This window comes from Cordyceps javanica, chromosome 6, assembly GCF_051103115.1.
Source record: "Cordyceps javanica chromosome 6, complete sequence".
Classification (NCBI taxonomy): domain Eukaryota; kingdom Fungi; phylum Ascomycota; class Sordariomycetes; order Hypocreales; family Cordycipitaceae; genus Cordyceps; species Cordyceps javanica.
Window position 1 is genome coordinate 1,295,152 of NC_139300.1, and position 17,567 is coordinate 1,312,718.

At 54.4% G+C, this 17,567-nt stretch overlaps 5 protein-coding genes across 5 annotated transcripts; 3 read left to right on the forward strand and 2 right to left on the reverse strand.

Moving 5' to 3' along the window:
- Window positions 1–468: 468 nt before the first annotated feature.
- Window positions 469–3,810, forward strand: V2A60_008845 (WD40 repeat domain-containing protein; the record flags this gene model as incomplete). Its single annotated transcript, XM_083260116.1, has 3 exons — window positions 469–738; window positions 816–950; window positions 1,009–3,810. 3 exons carry the CDS (start codon window positions 469–471, stop codon window positions 3,808–3,810), a joined length of 3,207 nt encoding a protein of 1,068 aa, XP_083116242.1.
- Window positions 3,811–4,346: 536 nt separating this feature from the next.
- V2A60_008846 (mitochondrial FOW-1 like protein) lies at window positions 4,347–5,436 on the reverse strand (the record flags this gene model as incomplete). Its single annotated transcript, XM_083260117.1, has 3 exons — window positions 4,347–4,401; window positions 4,476–5,148; window positions 5,217–5,436. 3 exons carry the CDS (start codon window positions 5,434–5,436, stop codon window positions 4,347–4,349), a joined length of 948 nt encoding a protein of 315 aa, XP_083116243.1.
- Window positions 5,437–8,808: 3,372 nt separating this feature from the next.
- On the forward strand, window positions 8,809–9,417 carry V2A60_008847 (uncharacterized protein; the record flags this gene model as incomplete). Its single annotated transcript, XM_083260118.1, has 1 exon — window positions 8,809–9,417. One exon carries the CDS (start codon window positions 8,809–8,811, stop codon window positions 9,415–9,417), a length of 609 nt encoding a protein of 202 aa, XP_083116244.1.
- Window positions 9,418–10,356: 939 nt separating this feature from the next.
- V2A60_008848 (citrate (Si)-synthase CIT1) lies at window positions 10,357–11,987 on the reverse strand (the record flags this gene model as incomplete). The annotated part of the gene is made up of 4 exons (XM_083260119.1): window positions 10,357–11,399; window positions 11,470–11,663; window positions 11,734–11,798; window positions 11,871–11,987. The coding sequence occupies 4 exons, from the start codon at window positions 11,985–11,987 to the stop codon at window positions 10,357–10,359; spliced, it is 1,419 nt and encodes a 472-aa protein (XP_083116245.1).
- Window positions 11,988–15,072: 3,085 nt separating this feature from the next.
- Window positions 15,073–17,567, forward strand: V2A60_008849 (Nrd1 complex RNA-binding subunit; the record flags this gene model as incomplete). The annotated part of the gene is made up of 6 exons (XM_083260120.1): window positions 15,073–15,192; window positions 15,254–15,499; window positions 15,751–15,805; window positions 15,867–16,848; window positions 16,903–17,071; window positions 17,127–17,567. The coding sequence occupies 6 exons, from the start codon at window positions 15,073–15,075 to the stop codon at window positions 17,565–17,567; spliced, it is 2,013 nt and encodes a 670-aa protein (XP_083116246.1).

Genomic DNA, 17,567 nt, shown 5'->3' on the forward strand with positions numbered 1-17,567 from the left:
ATTATATTATTATTATTATATTCTGATAGATATTGGCCTATCTTTCGACTCTTTCCACTACTATTTCAAATATAAATTATCTTAATAGTGGGTCTGTGCTTATAGTTTAGCCTACCCTAGACCATCATTGATGACTAACATTTCCCTCACTTTCCTATCACTATTTGGTGATGAAGCCCCGCTTCTCCTTAACACTTAAGCAAACGAGCATACGAGCATCATTATGGACGTCTAAACGCGTTCGACTCATCAGGAACGCGTGATTTTACCATCATACATCGCGTCACTCGTCCGGGGCTGCTTCTAGCCGGCATTAGCCGGCCCCTTCTCACCAACGCGCCAGGGGACGCGCTTCTGATCATACCCGAGATAGCCCCGTTCATCAGGGCAGTGGACGCGGGCCTGGGCAGCCACGGGTTGATATTGGAAAGTCCGCATGCTAGCACGGGTGTGCTATGTCTACCAGTGATGGGAACCCAAGACGCCTCAGCGGCCCCTGACGGTGGCCACGGTATCTTCGGCTCCCAAGAGAGGCGGGATATGGAGACGGTCTACTCGGAGGGACCACCGACCAAAAGGCCGCGGCTCAGCTCCTCAAATCCGAGCGGCAGCTCAAGCGTGCAGGCCCGGAGAGAGGCGGTGCGGGCAAGATTGCGATCGCGGCTGCTTCCGCATATAATAGCTGCTGTTCAAAAATTGCCACCCGAAAGGTACAAACGTGATGAGATTGCAGTTCAGGTATGTTACGTTTTGTTCAAACTAGATGTGACCTTTGACATGTCCATCTCTAACGCAACCTTTCTTTCTTGCCATAGGCTGCAACTCTTTTGACTAGGGATCCCGAGTTTCGCGCTATCATGGGTGACGACAGCGGTTTGCTCACTCCCGTCAGTGACGACTTCACGGCACAGCGAGCAGCAGCGATAGTCTATGAACTCTCTTTACTATGTGTGAGGCTCATCTGTGTGTTGATGAACTAGATTGAAATTTTTCGCTAATAATTGATAGAAATACCGCCAGACCCCGACTGATGAAGAAGTGCCAGTATCTGTCAAGGAGGAACAGGTAGTATCCAGGGTTATTAGTGAAGTCCCCGAAGCTGCCGCAACCTCAGAAGTCCCTCAGGTGGCCAGAGTCTCTACTGCCGACATCGTCTCGGAATCCTCTTCTGCATCTGGGCTCGCTGCACCAGCTCTCAGTACGCCATCGCAGGTGGCAAGCCGAATTAACCGCGCTTTGCGTAACCCTTACAAGCCACGCACCAGGAGGGACACATCACCGCGCTCCACTCCCCAATGGACTCGTTTAACGGCTCGTCCATATCTTTCAATGACAGAGCGTGACGCTATTCGGCAAGGAAGCCAATTGGCGTTTCCAAAGGCTAGCCCCCTGCGCGATGGGCCAGCAATTTACCACGTTGACTTTTCAGCCGCTGAAATTGCGACCATGGCTGAAGAGATGACTCACTATGTTCGTTTTGCTGTTCCCCGCACAATAGTGGCGTTGCGGCAGTTGTGTATAGATTGCCCCGTGCCCTCGATCATGGTTGGAAAGTTGCCGGGTCGCACTGAACTTGACATCTGCAACTTTTGCTCGGATTTGCTAGCTGATAGGGCTTCTGACCCCACAAATGCCAAAATTCTGTCTCTTCACGGAGAGACTACGGCTCAGAGCAAGGAGCACCTTGCGCAGGCAAAGGTATCAAAGCTGCTCTTTGCTCGAGAGCTCGAGGGCAATGCTGGCATGGGCCGAACGAGGCGCTACGTTAACTTTCAATCTACCTTCAAGCAGACACGTGAGGATGCTATTAGTCTGGCTGCCGAGTTTACCAACTGTGCTGGCGACATCGCAACGATGACTTGGGTCCCACACCAAAACATTCTCTGTGGCACGACAGCGCACTCCGATGCGCACAATCAGCAATATAACAAACCGGGCAACCTGCTTCTCTGTTCAATCTCGGAGGGAACTTTGCGTGCTTTCCCCGACCACCGCGTCCCCCGCCCACTCGTCACCAAGGGTGAGAATTCTTCCGTGGCGATGCGCCAGAGCCAAGACCCATGGATATACTCGTCGGTGGTGTCGTCAGACTATGACAGTAAACATGGCATTGCGTATACTTCAAGCTTTGACAAGACGGTAAAAGCATGGAAAGTGGACAAGGACGGCGCCTCCATGCAGGCCGTCGCGACACTTCAACACAATGGCAATGTCAATTTCGTCGCTGCGGCTAGGGACGGCTCTGGTCATGTCGCTGTAGCTGCCGATACGACTACCGAAGCTATCCGCATTTACACGATGGACCCAAACAATATTTCCGAGAGCTCCTACTATACGATATCTTGCTCGCGAACCGATGCAGATGGCTCCGACAAATGGGCGTATTTCCCCGCAACCGTGCAATGGGGCGTCGCGCCCGGCACACAACATCTTCTCCTCGTCGGGTACTCACCTCGCAGCTTCAGCGGTGATGAGCAGGACATTCCTGACGATAAGCAGCAGACTGGCGAGATTATGCTTTGGGATGCACGGGACCGCCGTCAAGTGCCAGTAATGACGGCAACGACGGCCAATGTTTTCGAGGTGGCGTGGCATCCGACTGTCTGCGGCTTTGTCGTCGGCACCTCACCTGTCGGCCTCCACATCGACCACGGCGTGCGCACACAGGTACATGTCTTTAGGCAAGACAGGGAACAGCACGTAGACGGCGCGTACAGCGAATTTCAGAAGCTCGATTGCTTCGCGTCGGACATTAACGAGTTGACCATTGTTTCCAACTCGATGCAGAGCGCCTACATCACCGCTGCCTGCACCGACGGAAAGGTCTACGTGTGGGATATCACGCAGGGCGATAAGCCCATTCATGTGCTGAGGCACGGCAACCCATTGGAGGAGGTGCTACGGCCCGAAGACCGAGAGCGTGAAGATACTGGCGTGAAATTCACAGCGTGGGGCAGTGATCTCAGTAGGTTGTATACCGGTTCCAGTGACGGCGTGGTCAAGGTGTGGAACATTCGCAACAGACGTAAGCCGTTTGTACGAGACCTGCTACGCGCTCCGGGCCCCATATCCTGCGGCAGCTTCTCGCCGGATCACAGCAAACTCGCCATTGGCGACGCCACGGGCCGTCTGTTCCTGTTTTCTGTGACTCAGGACGAGAAGCTCGAGAAGCAATTCACCACGGTCCTGCCCGGTACGAACCGGCGCATCCGGCGGCCGAAGCCATTCACCCCCCACCCCGAGCCACCTCCTCCACCGGCATCGACACACGACCCAGATGCCGTGGCGCTCGACGGGGTAGAAGACAGCGTCGAAGACGACAACGACGTGGACGCGGCGACGTACGCGCGTCGCAAGTACCTCGACACGCAGCAGGTGACGCTCCACAGCAACCCGGTGATTGGCGCCGTGCAAGGGCCGCAGTACGCCGCCTCGGGGCTCTTCCTGCGCGACGCGCACCTCGACGACGACCCCGCCGCGCCGCTCGTCACAAAGTACGAGCGTCTGCAGCAGGAAAGCCGGCACAGCGTGCTGGGCGGCGCGGCGAGCCACCGGCGGCGCTCCCTGCGGCGCCTCGGGGCCCCGCCGTCCGCGCCGGATGCGGCGACGGAGCAGCTGCATCGGCGCAATGTCGCGCGCGACTTGGACCCGGCCGCGCTGACCACGGCCGATCTGGACGAGCTGGTCCGCGCGGGGGCTTTGCTAGACATTGGCGACGAGGGCGAGGATTGGGGGTTTCAGTATGAGGATGTACCCGCGGCGGTGGAGGACGACGATTCGACTGCATGCGATACGGAGCCGGAGTCTTGATCTTTTTGAGGATTTCTTTTTTTTTGGTCAAGTTTGACAATAGCATACTCATGGTTTGGGGCGTTTTTTCTTCGCAGCATCTCAAGAGGTAAAAGCAAAGTACGGGAGAGCCATGGAGAGTAGTAATGATTTTTTTTGCATCTTCGTTTTGCGGAGGAAATGTACTCGGGCCATTATGTTGGAAGAAACATAGACAAGGAGATGGCCTGGTAAATCCATGTACATATCATGTATAGAAAGTGAGAATAGCCAGAATCTATCTCAAGAATTGTCTAGATGGTAAAAGATTGGTTCCCAGATACACAATGGTAGCTTTTTTTTTCTTCAAGAATGATTTCTATTCCATCGTCATTAATAATCAATACATGGCTCTATAGTTCGATATTTTCTTCCAGCAGAATATAAAAACATGTGTGTGGGTTGTCGTCGGTCCACAGCGAGCAATCCCGGTGCGGACTTGCAATTGAGCGGCGCGCAGCTCTCTTGACCCTCTGATACTACTCGAAAAGGAAAAAAGAAAGAAAGTTCAACGCCGATCAATGCTTAGCGGTAGCCTGCTCGCCGGTGAGCTTCTCGACGTACGTCTTGGCACTAGATGAGAGGAACAGGTTAGCAATGCCAGAGGTTCACGTATAGCGTGTGGGGTGTTTTGGGGAGGTTCTCACATGTCACCAAAGGCAACCATGCAGACGGTTTGCCAGATGGAAAGACCAATGCGGGGGGTGACACCACGGTAGAGACCGGCAACGCCGTTGCTGTTGTAAATGTAACGGAAGGTGTTGCCAACGGTCATCTTCTTGGGGCGGTTGGGGTCGTCCGTCTTGGACTGCATCTCGACGCGGATGACCTCGATGGGCTGGTTCCAGGCCGAGAGACCGCCACCGATGGCGGAGGCGACAATCTTCTCACCAGCGCTCAGCTTCTCCTTTTCACCCTTGCCGGTGGCGCTGCGGATACCGCCCTCGGCGAGTCGGCTGAGACCGAAACGAGATCCCCAGTTGGTCATCTGTCGGATGGCGACGGCGTTGACGCCCTTGTTGATACCCTTGATGCCCTCCTTGCGGTAAATGTCCATGAAGGTGGCAAAGGTAGACTGGGGCGCGACGCCGGCGGCGGCCTGCTTGTGCTTGGTGATTTCAACCGTCTTCATGCAGGTGCAGAAGCCCATGGTGGCGTAGGCCTGGGCAACACCACCGGTCATGCCGCCGACGATGCCGCCGCCGAATTCGGAGGCACCAAAGGAACGGGCATAGTACTCGGCCTCGGAGGCGACGAAGAGGAGGACAGCGCCCTTGGTGGAGGCTTCGATCCAGGCCCAGGGGATGAGGCCCTGGTAGACTGCGAGGGAAGGATGGTTAGCAGGCGACGGGGATGACGCGCGACAGGAGGGCGGGATGAAGACGTACAGCCGAGAACACCACCTCGAGACCAGATGCGTCCCAAGGCCGCAGCAAAGCCGTCGCCACGGTTGGCGGCCATGGTGGTCTTGGTGACCTCGAGGGGCTGGCCGAGGGTGGTGACTTCAAACAAGTTGAGGCCGGCGCCGAGGAGCAGGTTGGAGAACTTGACGGGCTTCTTCTCCAACTTGTCGCCTCCCGAGGCGGACGGAGCGGCGGCGGCGACCATGATCGAATGCGAGATTTTGCTGCGAAAGGGATGTCCCTGACCAAGGGGAAAAGGGTGCTTCTTTGCGGAGGGGAGGAAGAGGCGAAGAAGAGAGGAGAGCGTTAGCTTGACCTGATTGCAACGGGGTTGATGAATTGAGTAAGAAGAGGGAAGAGAGGCTGAGGGAAAGGAGGATGGGGGCAGAAGAAGTAAGTACTAAGGTACTAAGGTAGCAGGTAGGGGTGCTGAGCCCAGGACAGACAACCCCAGGGCCCTGCGAGCTACTGGGCCAAGGAGGGAGGACAACGGTTGGGAAGCAAAGCTCCAGCCACGCAGCGGCGCTGTGGCTTGCGGCGCACCGGCCAGAAATTGCTGAGTCAGAAGCCAAAAGCCCCGGAACCGCGTCGCCCAACCGCTCACCAGCCGGGCCCGGACCCTTGGGTAAAAGTCGCCGAGGAGATTAGATTAGACATACCAGGGGGAGATGGGGTACTGAGTAAAGAGGCGATTGGACCCGGAAGGGTGCAGGTGCGTACAGAAGAGAGAGAGAGAAGAAAGAGAGAGAGAGAGAGAGAGAGTGTGTGTGTGTGTGTTGGTGGAATTGAAGATGAAAATGGATGGATGCGGGAAGAGAGGGAGAAGGACCGAGAGAGAGAAGGGAACCAGCTACGAGGATAGGCTACATACAGCACATGTCAGAACATTTCTGGGGAACCCTCTTTCTGTAAGTAGGTTACTAGGTACGGGGAATTGGTAGTCAGCAGTCCATTTATTTTTCATATACTGGTGTGCGCCGCTCGGCCGGCGGCCGGTCCTCCTGCCTTGGATGCACACGGCGCGTCAGAGAGGTTGTCGTTCTGGGGGAGCTTGGCCCGAGGCTATTCGGTGGGCGCTGGCCGTGAATGTCCGGGGGGAGGGTCGCAGTGGTTGTTTGGTCTATGCCGGACACAGCTACCCAGCTAGGTATTTCATTTACTGATGCCAACCAAGCAATTCAGGTAGCAGTGTCTCAAATCTGCGCAGATGGCTAAAATACTTGACTTGTCCGCATTGCGCCCCGGCTCCCAGATTTATCCAGAGCAAATCATAGGGTACACTGGTCACTAGTATTCTGTAGGTTATCGTCTTGCTGCTTGAAGGTCCCTACAGGCACTATAACGAGGCTCTATCACGTGCAAACGCAGAGCTCTTACCGTAGCCTCAAGGGTCTCGAGGCGCTAAACTCACAGTGGCTTCCAGTACGAATTCAAGACAGCCAAGTAATGCCGTAGAACAAAAAGCATAGCAAGAATATGACGGCGAATTTACCAGAATTCATTTCCACGTGCAGCAAGTAGTTCCTCCCTCTTCACATTGGGTGATTTTTCTTCTTCTTGCGTCAATTTACGCCGTCGTCCTTGGAATGCATGTACCGCCAGCCGCGCCGCTGCTCGTATCTACGCCCGTATCTCCATGTACAGGCGACATCGGCAGGCCTCCTCCCCCCACGCCCAGATCGAACCATCCGCCCATCTCCCGGGACGATGGGGCCAATTCAAGTAACAAGTTTTGCTGGGGAAAAGCTGGCAGAGAGGTTTTTGTTTTCTTCCTTCAGTCTCCTTGATGGATCGTTGTAATATTTTGTGCTGCTCTTTTCAAACCTCTTACCCAAAAGAGCCCCCCCCCCAAATCATTGGTAGGAAATTCTCCCAGTCAGTCGTACTGTTGGTCACTACCCCTGGAACGAATAAGGGGGTAAAAGAATGAAGAAGAAGCAGAAGAAGCAGAAGTGGGATACTTGCATTAATACTTGAGTCTAGTATTTAAAAAGCAGATAGGAGTACTCAGCCACAGCTCTGCAGCTCTCTCTTTCCCTTTCCCTTTCATTGGGGCCAATCTCAGTGCATCCTGGACTCTCAACACGACCAACTGTTGAGTTTCCACTTTCTTTGACTGGTACAGTGGTACCGACCTGAGGCTTCGGATTATTTAACTGGCCAACTGGCCAAACGCAGCCCCTCCGGTTACCGGCCGTCATCTCCCGCTAGCCTAATCTGTATTCTGGCTGCCCATCTCATCTCATCCCATCTCATCCTATCCACGTCTTCTCCCTTGTCGTTGGCGAAGGCGCCAAAGTTGACAGTGGACGGTTAAACGACTCTGGCTCCCTCGATAGGGTTTTGTTTCCTTTTCTTTCTTTCGTAAAGATCATCAACTACCATGCTCCCCAGCTTGTGCTCAACTGTGTCCTCGCATTCACTCACTTACACCATCACAACCGTCGTACCGTCGGGGCCTCGCATCACCACATTCCATCATGATCTGATGATCTGAGAGATGCCGCATCTTGGGCGTCAACTTCTGTCCCCTGGCGCCGACACCCCCAATCCGGCTGCTAGGAGTACCGATTGACGGCTGCCGCGTTTGCGAAGGCGTCTAGGCTCCGGCAGATCGAGGCCTCGGAGAGGAAGGAAGGAGGAACATGGATGGACACGGGCAAGGAAAAGACGCAGGAGACGTCATTTCGTACAACACCTCCCTCGCCCGCCTCGGACAAGCATCAATGACTTGATAATCTGGCCCTCGATTTGTCTCGTCGCCGGGTTCTTTCGCAACCATCGCCGAGCTGACCAAAAGTGTTCGTCATATTGACAAGCATATTCTGCACCGCTCGCTCTTCTCCGACTCTGCCGCCCCTTCCTTTGCCTGAGGCGTAAGATGCTCTTGTTCATCTCCAGGCCCTACACTTTTCTCCTCTCCGCAATAGAGCTCCCATTTGCGTCGGGTGGTTTTTCTTGTTACTCATCCGTATTCATTTTTCCATTTCGCTCGGTACCGATCGCGGCTGTTTTGGGCAGAAGCAGCACAGTGATTCGGCGATTGGGTCTGACGGTCGGTTTCCTCGGGCTCCCCATTCACAGCCTTAACACGTTTCGTTTCGTTTTTTTCTGGTGATTCGCTTCACCTTTTGCCCTGTGTCGTCTCACCCACGCGGGCCGCTGCGGCCGTGACGGTAGCGACGGCTACCGCTTTGGTTGGTGCAACCAATGTCTTTTGTTTTTCGTAAGCCTCGCGTGAGTCGCATAGCAATTTAGACAACGGACCTTCCACCGAGTGTGAGACGGGAGACAAAGCTCCCAAAAAAAAGTTGCAGCTTTGAGCAATGAAACTCATCGACCCTCAAGGCGGCACTGTCAGGTCGCAACACCTTGACGCACTGCCTCTTCTATCCTTCGTAGCATGGCTCGCTACTCGCAGGTTTCGCTGCTATCTATTTAAACCAACCCAGCTGCTGCGTTCTGTGCAGCCGTCTGCTGCCACAAGCAACGGCTCACGTAACCTTTCACAATCAGTCGTTTTCTACTGCTCTCTCTCTCTCTCTCCCTCAAAAATTCTTGTAGGAGACACGGCGAAATGGCCCTTTCGCTATACAGCTTCGAGATTGGCGACCGCCTGCCGGAACATCTTGATATGCATCTCCCGCTGTCTAATTTCCTCTACCTTACCAAGTTTCTCGACGGCGACGCGCTGCAGATCGGGAGCCTCATTGGCAACCTCGACGAGATGAAGCCGCTTAACCTTGCCAGCGAAACTCCCGTAGAGCTGCACAGAAAATCCCGAAAAATACTGTTCAAGGAAGATTCGCAATGGTTCGAGACCAGCAACGGGCGTCGACGCGAGCACCTCTTCTGCGCTCCTGCCGCGCACGAGACCTCTATGGATCGAATCTCCATCGAAGACTTCAAACTGGCCGTCTACGACTCCGCGGGCGCCCAGGACTGGCTCACCTCGTGCGGGAAGGCTCCTGTGTTCCTCGTCGCCGGCATCAGGGTGGCGGCCAAGCCCGAGTCCGACGAGCAAGGCCCCGCCAGCACGCACACAGTGACGGACGTGGAACCACCGCAGTCGGGTAGCCCGGTGAAGACCGATTTCGATGGCAAAATCTATGCTGTGAGGCTGGTCCAGGCAAGAGCCATGCAAGACGGTGCGCCTGGTGTGGAATTGAAGGAGTACTGGCAGTGAACTATCATGATGGCTACGAGTTGTCTGGGTGTTTTGGTTTTGGACACTGGCTGTCGGTCTGTGGTTCCTGCAACCAAAGTCGGTTGGCGATTTGGCTGGTGATGTTGACAAGAGCGTTCATGGCTTGTGGGCAGTGTACATGGGCTAGATGGCTAGCATATAGAGTCTCTTCTTTCATCAGTAATGCAAGGCTGTTCCACGACAGGTGCTTACCACGGCCTGCTTTCAGCACAGTGAAATCTCGAAAAACACATGATGACGGTTGCTGCTTAGTCCGAGTTTGACATGTCGGTATCGCGTGCTATCCCAGTTCAGGTCTGTAGTTTGCGAAAGCTCGATACTTCTAGACGTGGGTTACATGCATATTTGTCGCGCCTTTCTGAAATCTCAAGCTGTAGGCGTGTTTGCTTCTCTGATATTCGATACACACCGAAATGTTAGCCCCAGAGTTGCTTCCGATTTCCCTCTACGCCCTGCCCTTGCCTGTGCCAACCTTTCGACAATGTCATTTACTTTTGCAGAGCTTCAAAGCAAATAACCCTGGACGCTCCAATCAACGTTGTGAAAGACGGCTTCAACAAAGTACGCAGGAGCACGGTCCAAGTCGCGAAATCGGCATATCGCATAAAGAGTAGAGAGTCTGGTGATTGGTCCATTACTTAATTGTACATTTTATCTGCTGGGCAAAGCAGCTGGCGGTAGCAGCTGCGTTGCCGATTTTTCTTCTTCCATCTTCCGCAAAACAAAAAGCAATCAAACGCCGTTCCGGCAACCGCAAGTTCGTCGCTCTTGTTGCGTTTGAAATTAGCTTTTCCATCATCCCAAATCCGTGGCAAAAACAAACGATATAAAGTAAATCCTCCGCACGTCTAAGTTTATAAATGTTCCTTCACCTTGCTTCTATTGCATTCTAGTCAAACACGGACATGCAGTCCCAATTTACAGCTTCTTGACGAGCTCGATCCACTTGGCGGTGGAGAAGGATTTGGGGCGCTCAATGGGGGAGCCGACAGCGCGGTCAATGATGAGCTGAGGGAGGACACCAATGGCGCGGGAAACACCAAAGAGAACGGTGTAGTAGTTGGACTCGGTGAGGCCGTAGTGCTGGAGCAGGACACCGGAGTGGGCGTCAACGTTGGGGAAGGGGTTCTTGGTCTTGCCGTGCTCGGTCAGGACGCCGGGGGCAATCTTGTAGACCTGGCTGACAAGCTGGAACATGGGGTCGTTGGGCATCTTGGCCTGGGCGAACTCGCGCTGGGCCATGTAGCGGGGGTCCGTCTTGCGGAGGACGGCGTGACCGTAGCCGGGGACGACACGGCCGGACTTGAGGGTGTCCCAGAGGTACTTGGTGATGTTGGCATCGGAGAGATCGTCGCCAATGACCTTCTTCATCTCGGAGAGCCAGTTGAGGACCTCCTGGTTGGCGAGACCGTGGAGGGGACCGGCGAGACCGTTGAGGCCTGCGGCGAGGGAGAGGAAGGGGGAGCTGAGGGCAGAGCCGACAAGGTGGGTGGTGTGGGCAGAGACGTTGCCGCCCTCGTGGTCGGTGTGGATGGTCAGGTAGAGACGCATGAGCTCAATAAAGTCGGCGTTGTTGCCGAAGCCGAGCTGGTTGGCAAAGTTGAAGGAGTAGTCCTTGTCCTTTTGGATGGGGGCAACCTTGCCGCCCTTGAAGACGTTCTGGTAGATGCGCGAGGCAATGTTGGGGAGCTTGGCGATGAGGTCCATCGAGTCCTCGTAGGTGTAAGTCCAGTACTCCTTCTTGTTGATACCCTTGGCGTAGGCCTTGGCGAAGCTAGAAGTCTGCTCGAGAGCAGTGACGGCGAGGGAGAACTGGGCCATGGGGTGGAGGTCGGTAGGGCAGTGGTCGATGAGCTCCTCGACAAACTTGGGAATGTCGGAGCGGGCGGCCCATTCGGCGGAGAGGTCGCGGACCTGCTGCTCGGTGGGGACCTCACCAGTTAGGAGGAGCCAGAAGAGACCTGCGGGAGGCTCGGGTTAGTCGCGGGCGGAGGCGCGCAGGTCAATTGGATAGGGACAATTGAATCTTACCCTCGGGAAGAGGCTCCTTGCCACCGGGAGCCTTGGGGAGAAGCTCCTGGCACTCGGGGATGGTCTTGCCACGGAAACGGATGCCCTCCTCGGAGTCGAGGACGGAGCCCTCCCAGACGAGGGACTTGATGCCACGGGCGCCGCCATAGACCTGGTCGAGGGTGACCTTGTCAACAACCTTGGAACCGTGCTCGCTGTGTTGGGGTTGGAAACATGTCATGTCAGCATTGGGAGTTCGGCTCGGAGAGGGTGGGCGGTACGAACGCGCGGAGGGCCTTGATCTCGTCAATCTTCTCGGGCAGCAGCTCGGCGAAGCGCTCCTTGAGAGTCTGTGGAAGCGCAGAGTTAGCAAGACGTAACGATTCGGGTGCGACCCAAGGGCATGACGGGGCCGAACGTACCTGGGTCTTGGCAGAGTAGCAGCGGACCGAGTTGAAGGCAGCGGCGCGAGCTCCGAAAGCAGGCGCACGCAGGGAAGCCTTGAGGGCAGAGTTGCTGAGACGGGTGACGGAAGCCATTGCGTACCAAAAGTGAATTGGTTCGAATGGGGAACAGAGTCAGGCGAAGACAGGAAGTAGGGGGGAAATGGAGGGTGTAAGATGGGATGGGTAAGAAGGGGGTAAAAAAGCGCAGAGGAAGAAGGGAAAGGAAAAAAAAAATAAAATGGTAGAGAAGGGCCTTGTCTCGGGTCGGGCTTAGAAGGATGACACGGGCCAGGAGGTAAGTAGGCAGCTGGCAGGCAGCCAGGAGGCAAGCAAGTTGGCCAGCTACCTAGACGAGATAGGCTCGGGGGCCAAAAAAATGGACGGGTTCGCAGCGCCGAGCCGGGGAGAATGAGAGGCTCAGTAGGTTTTTTTTTAGGGGGGGTTGAGGAATCCCAGCTCACAGTTGCCAGTGGGAAAGATACCTAGGTAGTTTATTCACTACGTTGAGCAGCTAGGCTCCTTCTTTTTTTTTTTCTTTTTTTTTCTTTCTCTTTTTACTTTCGATCTTCCATAGGAATTTTTTTGTCGCCTCTTACACGGCTCCAGAAAAATAATGTTGCATGCATGGTTACGTTACCATGCTGCAGTAGCGGGTGGGTGTTGAAGGCTGAAGAAAGTTGTACTTCCATCGTCATGCTAAGGAGCCCGCTAACGGTGCTCCGTACCTAAGTACAGATTACCCTATGTAGGTACCTAGATAAGTAGGTAGGTAGGTACGGATACTCAGCATTACTATACCTACCTGTAGTACCTCTAGGCTGTATTACTGCTATGCTGGGTAATACTTCCTCCACCTGAGAAAGCCCATGTCTGGATTACAACAGCTGCCAAGTCCTCGAAGCACAGTTCCATCCGAGCCGGACTCAGTACTTACCTTACTCAGTACCTACCTTGCTGGCATGCAACCGCGTTGTTGGTGGTCACTTGTTCAAAAGTACCTGCCAGTACGGATACCCTCCCTCTTGATCATGACCCGCTGTAACTTGGCGTGCGGCTCTGTCGGAGAGCAAGCCAAAGATGGAGCGCCATTTTTCTCTTCATGATTAGCGCTTTCTCTCATCTCTGTAGCAGACAATTTACAGGTCATTACGGAGGACTCGGCGACTTGGAAACTGACCCTCTTCTAAATAGATAGCTAAGTACTCCGTACCTGGCTAACTACCAGAACCTACCTGGTCGCTCGGCTTGTTGACTTGGGAGTCTTGGGGGTCCCTTGTTACTTTGAGTAGCACCTACGTCATTCGCGATGCAAATTTTACCACCACCACTACCACCTCTAACATCCCTTTATTATAGGTATGTACCGTAACTAAGTACTTAGCAGCTTGCCTAAGTAGGTAAGCAGGTAAGTTAAGTAAGTTAAGTAAGTTAGCAACCCTTTGCCTGGCAACTGGGTACTTAGGTACGCAGAAACTCCGGTACCCTGGTACCGATACTGAATTGCTCGTCCAATTTTTGTTGACAGCCACACTCATCGTCTCCCAACGCAATTCCATTCAATCACGACTACCCAACACTCGACGGTCCCTTTTCTCGCAATCAAACAAACAAACAAGGGGAAGAAAAGACCTCCCGCCAGACATTTGCCAAGCCCTCCTCACCCGAGGTTCTAAGGCTCCCTGCATCTCATTCCCACGCACAAACAATGCTCTCACTGCCGCCGCCCCCCCCCCCCCCCCCCCTTGGACGCTCACTCGCCTTCTTTTCCCCTAATAATTACCGCACCATCACCACATCCCAAACACCAAAAGTCCGATTGTTCCTTGCGCTCGGCGCTCTTCCGCGTTCCCCGATTTTTTATCGCGCCGTCTGTCAGTCTTTATCCAGTACGGAGGGCCTACTCTGTACTGGTAACATCTGTACACTACAACCTAATAACCAAGTACTTACTGGTTCGTGTCAGAACGTACTAAGTACGCCAATACTTACTTGGTGAGACGAGCCCTTTGTCCACCAGTCTTATCTTTACCCTTGTCCCACAACTCCCACAAGAACTACGGAGCTCCTAACTTAGTATCAGCTCCGTCAATGGTCAGTCCCGTGTACCACCATATTATTCCCCGTATTACGACATGTACTTGCATTGTTTGGCTCAAGTTTTGCGTCGTCTCTTTGCATGGCAAAATAGGCCGAGATGTCATTCTCCATCCATACACCGCATCTGATGCCCTATATAACAACAGCAGCCCAATCCCCAAACTCACAAAGCCCAATCGAAAGGCCAAAAAAAATGGTCCTTCACACTTCATTGCCGCGTCGTACCTACAATCTCTTTTGCATCTCAAAACAGCTTAGCGTCAATAAGTACTTGCTTGACCGTAGTGCGACCGTCCCCCCTAATAAGTTAGTTACTCAGTATCCGTACCTGCACAAATTTCTTTCTGTGGGCTTCTTGTTTCTCGTCCCGCCACGTCGTGCCGCCTACCAGTACCCAACTTGGCTGCCTTACCTAAGCAGCCCGTGACAGACCCGCGCCAGCCCAAGGTTTTTAACCCGACCAGCCCCCCTCCATCGGACTGGCGCAGATTCTCCCTCCGACATACTTCTCGCCACTCTCTTCATCAACCTCTCACCTCTTTTCATCCTTCTCAAGTAGCGGCTGTCCTTCTCTGCCAGTCTGCCTTCTCGTACTGACTTGCGACGCGTGTTAATCCCAATCTTGATTGGTCATTCCCTCCCTGAGGCGATAATAACCTGCTGCGCCAGTGACTACGCTGCGTTTGCCATCGCGCCGCCCCAGTAAAAAGGATCGCTGCGCTTCGCATCCATCGGTTGCAATAGCAAAAGAATCGTGCTGCATCTCGACCACCACGTACTGTTGGGGTTTATTCTTCTCTCCCCTTCTTTAGTATCGTACTTGAAGACAAGACCGACTTCGCCATTGTCGTACCAGTATCCGCGCCTCCTTGTAGGACATACACTGTTTGTCTATTTGGGCCACCACTAGAAGAATTTTCTTGAAAACGACTTGGGCTTTGTCCGCATTTTTCTTGCTCGTTTCACTCACTCAGTCGCGTTGCCAATCGCTCTGCGTGTCGCATCAGCGCGCACTCGTGCTTCCATTACGACTATTCTATCATCTGGAGGAACGTGACAGACACAATATCGCAACAACACCATGTCTTCGCCAGTAACAGATCTCGAGACTGGCCTCCAGGCCATGCTCAACCTCAAGCCTCCTGGTGTTTCTGGTTCCCGCATCACGAGTTTGACTTCGCTCTGCGTGGCCAATATTCAGGTTAGACTGCTCACGATCTGCCCTTCACACCCATCCACCTTCTAACCATTCACCCTCACAGTCTGAATCCGTTTTGATTCAAAAAATTTACACACACTTCAAAAAGACTCCGGGAACCCATAAGCTTGGCGTTCTCTACGTCGTAGACTCAGTAACCCGAAAATGGCTTGAGCAGGCCAAGGCACAAGGCCAGCCCATTAACAGTTCTGCCCCCGATGGCACATATGCTGCTGGTGTCCACCGAGTAACCGAACTGATGCCCGTATTGATGAATGATATTAGTCAATCCGCCCCTGAAGATCAAAAGGTATGCATATTACTTGACAGCTGACTCGTGCCTCTGTTCTCCATTGTCGTTACCTCTACTTCGGCGCCTCACGGCACGAAAACGAACGACAGGACAACACGTCGCTCGTTAAGCCCGTACTTGTTCGTCTGCAATAATGAAACTTACCAGCCCCTCGCCGTGTAGGAAAAAATAAAGAAACTGCTTGATATCTGGGAGAAGGGACAGACCTTCCCCGCCTCTATGCTTGCATCCTTCAGACAGGGCCTTAGCTCGCCTGCCCAAGCCAGTATGTTCCATCATCGCTTTTCATGACGCGCAATGCCGGTATTCGGCAACGTGCTACCTTTGCTATCTGGCTCCCATCTAACTATTGCATTACTCACAGAAATCTCCACAACCCCTCCTGGTAGCCCTCCGCCAAATGTCATGGCATCGCTGCAGGGCAACCTGCCAGCATCTAGCGCTGCGCCTGCTCCTGCTCCTGCCGCAGCCAACGGCTCTTCCATCCTAGAGGCTCTGGCCAACATTGCCCGTCAAAATACCACATCCAACACCGCCGCTGGCTCGGCTGGTCCTAGTAATGGCAGTCTGCCCGCTCCAGCTGCATCGTATAGCATGCCGGCTTCTGCTTTGCCGCAGCCCGTGTCCTCGTCGCACGCGCCTTCATCCTATCCTGCTGCCTCACAGCCAGTAAACGCGCCATCTGTGCCCTTCAATCTGGCTCAGATGCTGGGACAGAATGCACCGGCCCAGGCAATGCCTGCCAGCGCCGCTCCCCAAATGCCTGCCGCACCCGGCGCGGTTCCCGGCGGCATGGACCCTAGCACCCAACAACAGATAATGCTGATCAAGCTTCTGGCTGATCAAGGTGTACCATTTGATAAGATTCCTGCCTTGATCCAGAGTATGACTGGCGGGGCTGCGGCTGGTCAGCCCGCACCCGCACCTGCTCCCGCTGCCCAGGGATCTTTCCCTGCCCAGCCAGCTTGGGGAGCGCCCTCCAACGGCTCCTCTCGAGACGACACTCGCAACCGCGCATACGGTGACGGCGGTCGATCTCCTCAAAGATTTCACGGTACCCGATCTCGGTCCAGGTCCCCTGATCGATGGGGTCAACGCGGCTCTCCGCGCGGTGGACGCGACTTTAGCGGTCGCACCAGCCCTCCTCGCGGTCGTCATGAAGACAGAGATCGCAACGGTCGTAGAGGAAACGAGTTCCGCCAGCGTAGCCCTGCAGGTCGTCGTGGCAGATCACCATCCCCGAGCGGGAACTTTCCCCACGTCGACAGATGGATCGAATACGATCCTACTCTGCCCCCCAACTCGATCCGCGTTCTCAGCCGCACGCTCTTCGTTGGAGGCGTAACGTAAGTTGAAACAGTGACCTGCTTACAAAGAAAATATTCTCACACATACTACAGCTGCCCCGAGCCCGAACTGCGTTCTATCTTTGGCCGCTACGGCACCGTGCAGACTTGCATTGTCAACAAGGACAAGAGACACGCTTTTGTCAAGATGCTGACTCGTAAGGATGCCGAGAACGCCAAGACCAGCATGGAGGACAACAGGCACCTCGACATTCCACTTCGCGTGAGTTATTATCGTCGCTTTCACGCTCATGTAACTATTCTCTAACTTGTGACAGACACGATGGGGAGTCGGCTTTGGCCCCAGAGATTGCAGCGACTATGCTACTGGCGTCAGCATCATCCCGATCCCCAAGCTAACCGAGGCCGATCGGAAATGGATGCTGACCGCCCCCTACGGTGGCAGCGGTGGTCGACCCATTGAGGCTGGCCTCTGCGTCGAGGAGCCAGATATCGAGATCGGCGCCGGTGTGTCCTCCAAGGCCATCAGCCGACGCATGCAGACCGACAAAGGTGGCCAGAACGGCCCCAAGTCTACACGGCAGCGCGACGATGACTGGCGCCAGGACGATCACGGCGGTCAGCAGCGTGGCGGCAACGGCCACGGAGCGGGACTCAACCAGGGCCAGGCCGGCCAGATGCCCGGATTCCCGTTCGGAATCGGCACGCTCCCCAATGGCATGCCCAACTTTCCTCAGGGCTTTCAATTTCCGCAATAG